Below are 13,610 nucleotides of genomic sequence, written 5' to 3'. Positions count from 1 at the left end.
GGCTATTTACTCCCGAGAAGTGCAAACACCTGAAATGTCACAGTTTCCACCGTAGTCGCCAATTAAAAAAAAACAACAAAAAAACGCAAAGTCAACACAAGGGTAGAAAAGGGAAGTTGTTTGGTTTGGTTACAACTGACGACGTGGGATGAAATCGAGTCCCACTAATAATGTGTGACGTGTGCCACTCAGACAAAATAAGATAAATAGCAAGTAGAATGCGATGGCGCCTCACACAAAATGCACAAAACTATCTTCGCTTTGTGGAAAAATCAAGAAAAACAAAAGTGTGAACGACCATCTTTGCATTGTGTTAAAACACCAAGTTGTCAGGAATTGTGGGTTTGGCGGCTGGGGCCGTTCCAGGCTCCGTGCTTATTACAGCCCTCAGTGGTTTAACAACTAGCAGGCTACTGGCTGCACAGCTAGCCTTTTTATTTATCCGACAAACATAAGAGCTGTCTTTATTGTCTGATACCTGAGGGCAAACGGCACGTTTTCCCAAAATGTAGTAAAAGTCGCAAAAGTGCGAGAATAAATTTACTTAACATCAATTCAAATCTTAGACAGTGCATCTGCAGCGTCAGAATGGCGCCGCTTTAATTGTTTGCCCAGTTGATATGCTCACTATATGTGATGTGGGTTTTTATTTCTTAAACTTTGTAGGTTTTCTTTTACTTTAATGCATTTTGACTGTCGCTGGCGGTTTTATCTGCGTTTATTGATTTCATTCGTGAGAAAAGCTAATTCTCTTTCAGCACCAAGACAGGATCAACATGTCTCGCATCATCTTGCATCATGTCTACTAATTGTGAGGAAACTGCCAAAATTATAATTTCATTTGGAGCATCACCGTTGTATCAGCTTTAGCCACTAATTTTCAGCATCGTCCACAAAGGTCTCTTGCACTTTGCCTGTCATTCACTGTTTTTTGTTTTGTTTTTTTTCCACGACTGAAACGGCCTTTACCCCATAATCCTGGGTGGAGCCTCGGCACAAGGTTTACAGTGTTCCTCTTATAAGTGATTGATGTTGTCTTTCGGCCAGATCAGGCCGCCCAGACCTCAACTTTATACAAATATGCATGCAACGAAACAAAGACGGGAAGTGGGACGGCGCAGGTCGGATTTTTCACTCGCGTAAACCAAACAACCGCGAAACAAGTGACAAGAACCCCGGCTGTGGCCGTGGCCGTTGGTGATCTGTCGTTTCTTGCCATCCACGTCGTGTGATTTCAAAGCATGGCCGCCAAGAAAGGAGACATTTACGGCCCCGTAGCGGCGGCCGACTCACGAAAAAAAAAAGCCATCTTGACTCATGAGGAGTCGAGCCAAAACAAACCGTCACTTTGACGAGGGAACCACCGTGACCGCCGTGGAGACAGTAGCGTTTTCTCTCCGGGATGTTTACCAGAGGGCAGGCCCTGCATTTTTTTTTTTTTTTTTTTTAGTATTATTTTGAAGCAACATTTCGGTTTCCCAGGAAAGCTATTAACTGCCCACGCCAGTTTGAGAAAGTCCTCCAGTGGAAGGGATGAACTGCGTTTAACCTCCCGGCGTCTTCCAAGAAGCCCCGCCAAAGTACGAGTGGCTTGGGAGAATATTCCAAATCTCACGTCACCTCACGTCCCACTCGGTGAAAGCCCCTCCCCCCGCCTTGTATCTTTATCTACATGGCCCGTGTGGCAGCGCAGGAGGATAAGCATATTTAGGCTGCGCGTTTCCTTCCAAGCTTACATTCCCAACGCCGTAGATCACAGGCGTTACAGACTTTCACGTCCCCCCGCCCCCCTCTCCCTTGTTAGCGCTCGTGTATACAAACACACACCTGCTGGGGACAAGGCCGTCTGGGAGAGAATTACAGAGGGCTAATTTATGATCCCCAGGGGAGGGCAAAGGGCAGGGGACCCAGACGGGCCTGACCTCACTTCCTCCTGTTACGGCCTCCAAGACGTTGGGCCCTCGATACGCCGAACGTTGCTTCGGTTTCTCAAACCGTATCGGCCTTTTTAATAGTTTTCCCGAACAAACATCCCAGTCGGGATATCTCTCTTCCTAACCTGGACGAGCCCCGAGGGAACGCCGCCACATCGCCTGCTCGCTTCAGGCGCCACTTCCTGTGTGAGATTTGGCACTTTTTTTTTTTTTTTGGAGGTGGCGAGAACGGCATTGAGCTGAAACCGTGGCCCTGGGGCTCGCCTCTTGCTCTCCTCATTTCCTCCAGTGAGAAGCCGCTGTCATCCGTCACTCGGGCTCAGGCAGCGGTACAATGGCTCAGACTTGGGGGCCTGGCCGCCGACACCGTCGCATGGGCCGCTGATAAGGCACACCTTCCTGAGAGCCCAGCCGTCACCCGGCCCGGCTCCCGCGCCAATACTTGCAGATGACCATGGGATGAAGAAAAAAAATAGAATAGAAAGAAATTGTGAGCCACGCAAGGCGAGCGCACACTTAGCGGGCTTCCTTCTATGTCCTCAAGGTTTTCAAAAAGTGGATGTCATCACTTCCACGCGGCCGCGAGCCCTCCTGTTGGAGAGACTCTTGTGTAAGGCGACGCACTTGAGTTAATCTATTTTTCTTGATGCCTGCAGCTTTTCTCGCCTCTGGCTCCTGCTGAGCGCTGTATACTCTGATTGGGAGGCTAAGGGGAGTCCTTCACTGCACTGATGACTGTATGTCAAGAGGAGCACTTGTAAACAACCGAGTGGAGGGATGCCGAGTGCTCCTCGATTGAATCCGTCAGGTGGGGAACGCTCTCACACTGGATCCGGGCCGAGCGTCTATTAGTGCAGGTTAACCAACCAGTTGCACTTTAAACAAGGCTCAAGACGATGTTTAACCATCTACCATCTGGAAAAGAGCCCATATAATTCTATTTGGTAAAGAATAGACTCTAGGGAAAGAAAAAAAAACAACAACATTTTCAAATTTCAAAGCCCAAACCCCACCAATCAGATTTTGTACGAGCTTTAATTTAAGATTTTTTGAATATTTTATAATCAACATTCTTAATTAGTATTGAGCAAAGCTATGCTTTACACAGTTTACCAGCTATTTCCTATTTTTATCTGTGCCATGAAAATTACTAATGATTCTAACAACATCATCACATTCATAATTCCCCACACGATGCAATTCAAAACTATGAATCCCAACTTTGCACTGTAAGGGCTCAGGGCTGCAATGGCTGTGTTGCATTCCGCTTTTGTCACAATTAATTGAGGCCGATTGGAATCCTGAGGACTTCGGAAAGAAATAAAACAATATTATTTTGGAGTTGAAATGCTCAAGTGCCACTTATTCCCATCCAGGGTTTGCACAGTGCCCAACATAAAAGCCAACAATGAGACAAGTGCAAGAGAGTCAAAATACCTCTTATTATTAAAACTAGTTCACCCGGTTTCACCTCAAATTTCTGACACCTGCCACTTATTAGGTAGTTTACCCCAAGATGAATTACAATGAGAACTTTTCCAGTTTTGCAAGTTCCTCCCTTGAGGTTTTTGTTTAGTATATGGAGGTGAGGCAGGGGGGGGGGGGAATCATCCTGCAGCCTGACCTCTGCAGCGGCTCTGACCTTACCCGGCTTATCGCGATGATTCTGTTTCGAAGATGATGTATCGGGGGTGGGGAGTCGCGCAGCTCCTTGACACTCTCCGGGAGTCTGGGTTTTGTTACAGACAGGAAACAGACTCTTCCGCTGGGTAAACACGCTCCTCTTGCTCGGACACTTTTTTTTTTCCTTTTTTTTTTTTACGCAGCCGGTGGCACGCGAAAACCGCCGCTGATGGTCACTGTTTGGGACGAGCGCGCGCGCGTCTCGCTTGTGAGTGTTTGGCGTCGGGCGTCTAATTGCGCCATTAGGGCTCTAACCTGCTCCTGTGACCCGTGAAGCTTTGAATCCAGACAATGGGCTCAGTTTCCTTGAGGTGCGCAACGCGACGTGCATACTGGCTGGACACCTCCTTTGCACTGTTAAATGATAATAATTGACTAACAAAAATAATGTTGTGTCATGTTAACGTTATAATGTTGGATTGATGACAAAAATAATAATAATAAATAAATAAATAATCGCCATCGTCTTTAGGAATAACATCGCCCCTTGCTGAACGCTCTGCATGAAGCACTGCATTGCAAAAGTACGGAGGATTCAGTGTCTATTGACGATCTCTGTAAAAAATAAAATAAAAATAATGAACTGCATATAGTCTTTCAATTGTGATTATAGTTTTTTTTTTTTTTTTATGGCCCACATAAAGCTTCTTGTTCCGTCGCAGGATCATGTGCAACCTCTCAAATCCTCCGGAATCGCACTCGAAAAGTCTTAATCCGTGTGTAGCCACCTCCGCGACAGTTTTCTGCACCGAATTCCTTCCCCCCCACCTCGGCTTCACTCCTCCTAAATGGCCCCCAAACTTGGAGACGGAGGCTCCTCCAGCAGCAGAAGGAGGGAAAAGCCGCCGGGCCTAATCTAAACAGCGCCTTGTTGGTGGCGAGCGGATGAGATTATGTCGACATGCCCTTCTTTTCTTTCCACACGGTTAAAGAGCAATGGGCCCTCAGACTGTGGCGCCTGCACTTGGCCATAGATAGGTGACCAGGAAAGAGGTGTCCAGTTTCAGCACCGAGCGAAGATGAAGGGGAGAAGAGATCTTCTTCTATCCGGCTGGACGATGCACGGTGGAAAAGCTGGAGATGTGCTCACGAACAGGGGCAAAAATAACATGAAATACGAAATGCAATTTGTATTTATATTTCATTGGATTATTATTATTATTATTATTATTATTATTATTATTATTATTATTATTATTATTATTTAAAAAGTGATAGTCGCTCTTGTAGAGATTCGCAATATGGTTGGAACTGTTCAATATAAATATTTATCATTTCGTTTAATTTATAGTATTTACTTAAGATAAACCAATTACTTAAGTTAGTTCAATTAAATACATCATTTATTAATTTATTTAAATAATATATGTCTAACAACTATTTCCAATATAAGCCAGACTTTCCCGTTTTTGACGTCAGGAGGGAAAACTCTCTTTAGAAGGAAAATTGCGACTATTTCAAATGCCTGCCAGGAGACAGACGGGATTTCTAAAAGTGGCTAAAATGCTCTAAATGGGCTTTCGGATTGGCATTTTTATCTCATTTCCCAGCGATGAGACCTGCTATCTTATCCATGGCTTGCCCAGACAGGAAACCCAGATAGGCCTAATCTTAAAGACCACCGCGGCGATGATGGGAATAACTGCGAAGCCAGTTAATTTTATTTCTAAATGAGATAATAATTGCTATTTGAGTTGGAAGACAAACCCGACCGCATCATTTGGGTTATCCGCTATTATATCACTAAAATGATATTTAAATGTGATATTGATTATTCAAATAAAAAGCTGTCGCTGTATGCTTAAAGAGAGAGTAAAAGCCTATAGGCAAATAGAAAACAAATCGTCCTCACCTGGAAAGCCTGTGCCAACCTGAGCTGCTGATAATATTGTTTAAATAAAATAGGCCTTTTAACACCGACACGCACAGAGAGAGAGGGAGAGACCGAAGGAGAGAGGGAGCTTCTCTGCCGGTCCCTCCCACCTCCAGGACGTCACCGAGAGGGACAGGACAGCATCTTGGCTGACCCAGCTCGCTCTCTAGACAAGTGAAGTCAGCCAACCAAACAGGATCGACCTCACCGTCTCTCTCCTGAGCCCTGCAGCCACAGCCACAGCGGAGTCAGAAGGGATGTTACAGCTGCATGGACGCCACTTCCCCACGACCTGCGCCAAAAGCTTCCAAGGTTCCCCGCTGCCTGGTGTCGACTTCCTTTTACGCGCCGCCCGGGTTCCACTCCGGGGTGCTTGATTGTCCTCTGTCAGCTCTCTCTCGGCGGCGACGATGCTCCCCAGCCCGCTCGTCACTTCTTCCACCACGCCTTTTTCCGTGAAGGACATTCTGAAGTTGGAGCTGCAGCAGCAGCAGCACCAGCAGCACCACCACCAGCATCAGCAATCTCAGCTGCAGTTTCTCTCCTGCTTCGGCTTGCCGGGCGCGCTCTCCCAGCCCGGAGCTTTCACAAAGAGCCAGTTCCGCTCCCACACGCCGCCCTCCTGCATGCTGGCCGGCCGGGACAGTCCCAGCCCCATCAGCTCCGGAGTGTCGGAGGGTGAGGAGAGGATGTCCTATCTGAGCACGCTGACCGGACAGGACCGACTGACCGAGGCCGATCTGACGGTGGAGATGTTTGGCAACCCTGCGCAGAGTCACTCTGCGGACCTCGGACTGGAGCCCGAGCAGGAGGAGCAGGAGAGCAGTAAGTGCGGTGCGAAGAGAGTCGTAAATGATCATCTGCGTCATTTAATTTGTCAAAGATGAGGTATATAGGAGGGGGGGGGGGGAGAGAGACACGCCACATCTGAGGATGATCACTGCGATGATACGGTTGGTTTAGCGCCTGATGGTAAAGCCCTCAATCAAGCGAGGCTGCTAGGAACTGACACTTGCAAAGTGAGTTTCGCAAGTCACACTTCGAGTAAATGTCAAGGAAACGCTCGTCTTTATTTTGTATCAACATTATTCAACAAGAGGGGAAAACGCAATGCCACGCCTTGCAAAAATGAACGCCCACGTAAAAAAAGAGAGGGGGTGGTGGTGGTGGTGGTGGTGGTATACTATATACACACTTCATTAGTTTCCACCTGCGTTCTGCCAAGAGCCTGAAGTTAAATATGTGCTGTCTACATTTGTATTAATTAGGGTTTTCTTTTCATAGCTACGCCCATTCAGGTAAAATAGTTCATATAAAGCACTGATTTTCCTGTACGTTTGGCCAATTAATACACTGAAAAGCTGCCACAAATTCTTGGTTTTAATTATTTTTTAATTTATTTATTTTAAATACATTTGTTTGTGTAAGGCGTGAGATCATTTCATCATTTCAGATCATTGAGAACATTTGTAATTTAGGTTCAAGGTGAGACAATTTAAAAATGTCCTCCAATACCCAGTTTAATATAGTATTTTTTCCTATAGTCAAATTCATAACTTTCAAAATAGTAGCACACTTTTTAAATCGTTGAGATGAATTAATAACCGACATTTTTATTAAACAGGTCACAAACGTATAAAAAATAAACAACTAATTTAATTAAATAAATGTATATATTACAAAATTAAATAGTTTATAATAACGTTAGCTACAGGCGCCTGAATTCTATTTATTATATGATTAATCTATACTTCTCAGCACTGCCTCGAATGAGCTTGAATGTAATGCCGACTGTTTCTCCTTCACGCAGAATCCTGCGGGGCGTTGCGCGCTGACTGCGAGGATCCCGACTTGCAGAAGCCCACCGCCAAGCAGCAGAGGACCCGCAGGAAACCGCGCGTCCTCTTCTCCCAGGCCCAGGTGTTCGAGCTGGAGAGGCGTTTCAAGCAGCAGCGCTACCTGTCCGCCCCGGAGCGGGAGCACCTCGCCTCCTCCCTCAAGCTCACCTCCACGCAGGTCAAGATCTGGTTCCAGAACAGGAGGTACAAGTGCAAGAGGCAGCGGCAGGACAAGACTCTGGAGCTGGCCGGCCACCACCACCATCACCACCACCACCATGCGCCACCACCGCCCAGGAGGGTGGCTGTCCCGGTGCTGGTCCGGGACGGGAGGCCTTGTCTGACTGGCTCTCAGAACTATAACACGTCCTACACGGTCGGAGCACCGAGCCCGTACAGCTACTACGGCAACCAGGCCTACAGTTACAGCAACTCGGTGTACACCAACACGTACTCGTACTCCAGTTTGCCGTCGCTGCAGCCCGGTAACACCGCAGCCAATGCTTTTATGAACATGAATTTGGGAAACCTGGGCGCGCAGACGCAAAGCCAGGCGCCGCAAGGACCGATGGTGCCGCCCTGCCAGGGGACACTGCAGGGCATCCGGGCCTGGTAGACGCAGAACTTTACGCACGGCTTGGAGTAAACTCTCTGGAGTGTCTGGGTGGATTCCAGCCTGCTATACAATCACCCTGTAAGCACAAGACTCTTTTACTAAACTCCTGACAGACAGAATCCATGCGTGCGCATTTCTCACAGGGTTTTGGAAAGCCTGCGCTTGGATATCAGTCAGATTTTATTTCAAAAAAAAAAAAAAGAAGAGGAAAGACGGACTGTGCATCATGCAGCCTATTGTGATTTAAAGCGAATGTTGGCCTGATTTATTTTTTATTTTTATTTTTTTTTAATATCCACACAGATACAAAAACCTGTGCGTAAAACACTACCTTTGTATTTCTGAGTGTTGTAAATCATTTCAGGGTTGTGCGCGACAAGGGTCTCTGGAACTACATGACGCAGTCCCTTTAAGTATTATTTTCTTTTTTTTATATTTTACAGTGTGACTTCTTTTGGGTCAATTGCCGTTTTTATTTAAACCTGCTGTTTGCGTAACGAAGCTGTTTTTTTTTTCACGCTCATGTTACAATAACCCTGACAAATCCCCGACGGTGAATAAACAATATAACGGCGTTACAGAACTACACCGTGTTTCATGTGTGTGTATACGTATGTCAGACTTTGGAAAGAACAAATAGAAGAACAAAAGGACATCAAATAAAGCATGATGTTTGAAAAAAACACAACAAAACAAACAAACTTGTTAGAATGGTGTCCCGCGCAATTTCTGATCTTCGTTTGAAACGTTTTAATATTTTACACAAAGGGAAAAACTGCTCGGCGCATCTTCCATTTTTCCCTGAGACGTTTCTCAAGCCAACCGGACATTTATTCTTCTCTCTTTTTTCTCTGTGAGAGAGCTTCTAAATGTGGTCCGAGACAAAATCCAGAAGCAGAGAGAATTTAGAGGCCAGCTAATGTCCGGTCAGGATTCAGGGATGGACATTAACCAGACAGCCAGAATAAACTCTGGGCTCCGGGTGATAAATATTTTTGGAAAAGCCTTTTTCTCGCATTTTTCCTGTCATGTAATACATAATGTAGATATAAAATGATAAATAGATATCCATATAATCAAAATAATGATGATGATAATAATAATAACAATAATAATAATAATAATAATAATAATAATAATAATAATAATAATAATAATAATAGGCCGGGTTGTGTTGTGACAACATAAATTATGTAATTATCATGTAATTCATATTAACAAGTCACACACACAGACACACACACCCTGGATCCTTAACACACCTTCCCCTCGGAGGCATCGAACGCGAAGACTATTAATGGAGACGAATGGCAACGTAAACAGAGTGTTTGTCTCCTCTGATAGCCTCCACCGGCCACTTCCCCTGGCTACCGCACTGCCGGTGAGACATACCTGGTGTCAGGCTCTAAGTGCTGCGCAGCCACTAGTGTAAATAGAGCTGGCGACAGGACGGCGATGCCTGAGGACGCGGCCAGGCCTGGGCTGCACTCTGACAGCTCGCTACGATCGCTATCTCCTCGCTTCCAAAGATAGAGGCTCGGCTCGTCGCGGCGCGGCGGAGGCGTTCGGCTGAGCTTCCCCCCCTTCTCCCCACCACCAAAACAAAACAAAACAAAACAAAAAAAAAAAAGTGTCTCCACTGGCAACCGAGGAGCTCACAAAACATCCAGGGCCCAAACATAGAAGGGGGGGGAAATGCACGAAGAAGCCGTGCCATTAATCGTACGTGTTGATCTATCAAGCAGGCAGCAGGGACGTCGTTTGAACCCCTTTTAAATTTATATACAATCATTAAAAATGAAAGCAGAATGTTTTGCCATATATTTGAGAGTGTCCAAAATTGTGTTTGGGGAGGTTCCTGTTGCAGGCTATGGATCCTTGAAACATGTGAAAGACAAGCCTGTGGTTTTGTTTTGTTTTGTTTTGTTTTGTTTTGTTGAGTTGAAATAAAACTGGCTTGACTTGACTTGACAGCAGAAGCCTGAAAACATATACCAAGAGAGTTGGCTCCCATTGTGTCTGCGTAAATACGTATATTTGACATTCTTAACAGAGGAAAAAAAACAGTATATGCGATTATAAGCCGCAATTATTGTTGTTACTTTTTACAATGACCTCATTTTAATACACATACCGTTTGGGTTTATGTAAATCTAACGAGATATTTATAATTTCCCCTGTGCGCTATAACTGCAGTTTTGTTTATGCGCCTTATTTCCCCCGTCCACTCAATTTGAACACTGCGTGCACGTCCATAGTCGGAAACTCTGGTGGAGGCTGAATTGAATCCCCCCCTCACCCCCTGACTCATTACCGTTTCCGTCAGGAAGGCACGATATATTTTCTGAAAGGCCACGCATTATTAATCGGTGGCGATGACATCGCGGGGGCTTGGACACGTGTACGCGCCAGAAACTATCCGCTTCCAACGGGGGACGAGCTTTGACGCTCTGAGGCAATCCGGGAGATTTCTGTGTTTAGTCAGAGGAGGGAAACAAAGCAACGCAGAGGAGGGCAGATCAGCGCGTCTGTCATCGAAAGTTCGTCAATGGAAGCTCGGCCTGCTGATTGTGTAACGCGTCGGCCGGCAAGAGAAAGGCGGTGGGGAGGAGTTTTCCTCCGGGGGCTTTTTTTCCCCTTTATCATATTCGCTCCTAAAACCTGGGCAAATTGGACCACATGGCGGCGCTAGTCACCTGCTTGAGCAAAATACGCTCAAGCAGCAGCCCCCCCCCCCCCCCACGCCCCACATAGTTGCACATTAATTTGTCAGCAGGAACTAACAAATATCCCGGTTCGAGCAGACTTTTACGCACGGCCGTCCAAACATTACGCACCACGTTTCCTTGCTGCAATCTGAGCTTATTTGTTATTTAGCAAAGCACTTGGGGACTGGTATGTGCTATACTTGCCTCCTGACAGATGATCAGAGTTCTAAACAAGTAGTCGTAAAGTCGCCTCAACCATAGAGCAGTTCAGGAACTATGAAGCTTAAAGCTGAGGTAAACAAATACAATCATGTCTATAACGTGGCAAGATGTAGTCCCATGTAAACGGGGAAGACAAGGAACCAGCGTGGAGCTGGGCGGTGCAAAGGAGGGACCCATCACGGTGAACAGCCTATCCAAGGTTGACTGTCTTCTGTCGCGGATGTTGCAACAGACTTGACAGCTCCTGATGCTGCCTGCATGGCCAATATCAGACTGGACCATGTTCACCGCTATTAATCCCGAGCAATTACGGAGCCGGTGACGGATCGAGCGGAGGATACGCGCTCTCAACGGAGCCCGTCTCTCAATGCATCTGAATCAGGCGGAAGCGGGACGGCAGCGATGTTGAGCTTTTCGTCCTTCTCGATCAGGGACATCCTGACCGGACGAGTTACGCGGGGCGGGGGCGTTAGGGCGGCGTGGGACACCTGCGCCACAGGCGGCAGCGGCATTAAGGGCCTTGGATTGGCGCATCAAGGAGGAGAGAGACACTCGGCCGGTCTCAGTGCGTCTGAGGGAAACAATCCCGTGTCTCCTGATCCCTTCAGCGACGAGACTGCAGGGGAGGAAACAGCAGAGCGAGAGGGTGAGCTCAAGGGAATTTAGTCTGAATAGAAACAAAGCGATGGAAGAATTTGGCGCAATAAAATATAACTACTGATATTTTTTAACCGATTGGTTTTTATTTATTTTGTTTTTTTTTTTGTGAGAATGTTGGTGGGTGGCAAATACTGTATCTAATTCTGGATACAATCCTGACACTTCCCACTTCCTTCATACCGGCAGATGAACAACAAGGCGGTGCAGAGCAGGACGTGGCGCGCAGTGGAGAGGAGAACCCGCAGAAGGGATTCCAGAACAGCGAGGATCCTCTGGGATGTTCACCGGAGGGACAGCTGCACGCGTCCGGCGTCAAGAAGCGCACGAGGGCGGCGTTCTCGTACGCGCAGGTCCACGAGCTGGAGCGCCGCTTCAAGTCGCAGCGGTACCTCTCGGGACCGGAGAGGGCGGATCTGGCCGAAACCCTCAAACTGACAGAGACCCAGGTGAAGATCTGGTTCCAGAACCGCAGATACAAGAGCAAGCGGCGGCAGGCGGGCGGCGAGCTGGCGGAGTGCGGGCCGCCGAGGAAAGTGGCCGTCAAAGTGCTGGTGAGGGACAGTCAGAACCAGGACAGCAGGCCGCACTTGCCGGTGTACCGGGCCTACCGGTACCAGCCCTACCTGCACTACTGCTGCCAGCCCTGCAGCATGACCGGGATGATGTGCTGCGGAGGGATGTTCTGATGATCGACACACACACACACACACACACACACACACACACACACACACACACACACACACACACACACACACACACTCACCCCAGAAACACACCGTCTGCCTCATTCTGGAAGCTGTCTGGATGACAGAAGTCGAAAATGGACAGAACTGAAAATGAATGACTTTTTTTTTTTTTACCTGATGGCTGGGAAGGAAGGTATCAGGAATATCGCCACTGCAAGATTGAAAACAGGTTTGAAAGTACAAATGCATATTAAAAAAAATATATATATTTTAATTATCACGTGGGTTTAATCCAAATTAATTCCAGTATTTGCAATCAGCAAACAAATTACGTAATTATTCTCCATTTTTCAACATTTTCATTCCTATCTGTACTCTGAAAAATGTCTTTTATATCAGTGTAAAAGAAAATACTGTAACGGTTCAATACAATGACAAATTCTACAGTAGCATTTTTGTTAGCCTAGCTACGGAGAAACACCTCTTTTTCTAAAGCAGCAGACACATGTTTTCTACTTAAAGATACATTGAAAGTAGCTGCCAGATCCACTTTAGATTTAGCAAAGAAAACGTTTCTCACTATTTACATTATTCCCTCATTTTTTTATACACCAGAAATTATACTGTCCTGTATATCAAAAAGTACTTAAAGTGCTATGTGTAAATCCACCTTGTAAAATGTAAATGAGTTCCACCAACTCTCTCCAAAACAATTAAACATTTAAATTTTTTGGTTTTAAATTAACACTGGTGTTGATCATTTGATAAAAACAAAACAAAAACAACAACAGGTATTCAGTTTAAAATATAATTAGGGTTTTTCTGTATGTAGACTGAAATCAGGTGGTGATGTTCTACAAGCATTAAATGTACAACTTCAGGAACCAATGACTTGTACATTTCACCAATGCGTCACTATCAACAAAATAAAACCTGACTGATAAGGTGCAGACAAACAGCTGCTGGTGCAAATGAGTTCTTGGAATGACTTATGTACAGTAGCAGGCAATTTGCAAGCAGCCCAGCAGAGATTTTAAAATCGTTATGTTTCCTAAATGCCACATTTTTACTGTTTCCAAAACTAAACTCACACAGACACACATCTGAGAGTGTGTCTGTCGGGTGTGTGTATCTTGGAGATAAGAAGCAGTCAGACATAACTTGCTGTAGGCTTTTGATTACAGAGGTATGCATGTGTGAGCGTGTGTGTGAAAAATGATATCTAATAGATGTTTATTTATAGGCAAAGAATGCAGATGAAAGTGTTTGTGGCTCAACATGAGGTCCTTGGTTTTTTTTTTCAAAAATATTTTCCTGACATGCAGACTGTAAACTGAGCTCCCTTTGGTTCTCGCTCCAACTAAAACGGACTAGGACAAAATGGCAG

At 45.9% G+C, this 13,610-nt stretch overlaps 1 protein-coding gene across 1 annotated transcript; it reads left to right on the top strand.

Annotated features, from left to right (window-relative positions):
* The first annotated feature begins 5,585 nt into the window (after positions 1-5,585).
* On the top strand, positions 5,586-13,183 carry nkx2.3 (NK2 homeobox 3). The gene is made up of 4 exons (XM_076018415.1): positions 5,586-6,315; positions 7,301-7,941; positions 11,175-11,520; positions 11,721-13,183. The coding sequence occupies exons 1-4, from the start codon at positions 5,901-5,903 to the stop codon at positions 12,218-12,220; spliced, it is 1,902 nt and encodes a 633-aa protein (XP_075874530.1). The 5' UTR covers positions 5,586-5,900; the 3' UTR covers positions 12,221-13,183.
* Positions 13,184-13,610: the final 427 nt, after the last annotated feature.

Source organism: Nelusetta ayraudi, unplaced genomic scaffold (assembly GCF_046127955.1).
Source record: "Nelusetta ayraudi isolate G7.1 ecotype Tasmania unplaced genomic scaffold, CSIRO-AGI_Nayr_v1 ptg000008l, whole genome shotgun sequence".
NCBI lineage: Eukaryota > Metazoa > Chordata > Actinopteri > Tetraodontiformes > Monacanthidae > Nelusetta > Nelusetta ayraudi.
The sequence above is the reverse complement of the archived record's forward strand: the minus strand, read 5'-3'. Positions and strand labels throughout refer to the sequence as shown.

Bases quoted from the DNA above. Each gene is read 5' to 3' on its own strand.
- nkx2.3 (XM_076018415.1), top strand. From the start codon at position 5,901: ATGCTCCCCAGCCCGCTCGTCACTTCTTCCACCACGCCTTTTTCCGTG. The intron at 6,316-7,300 runs GTAAGTGCGGTG...TCCTTCACGCAG, and splicing joins GCAGGAGGAGCAGGAGAGCA to AATCCTGCGGGGCGTTGCGC. The intron at 11,521-11,720 runs GTGAGCTCAAGG...TCATACCGGCAG, and splicing joins GGAAACAGCAGAGCGAGAGG to ATGAACAACAAGGCGGTGCA.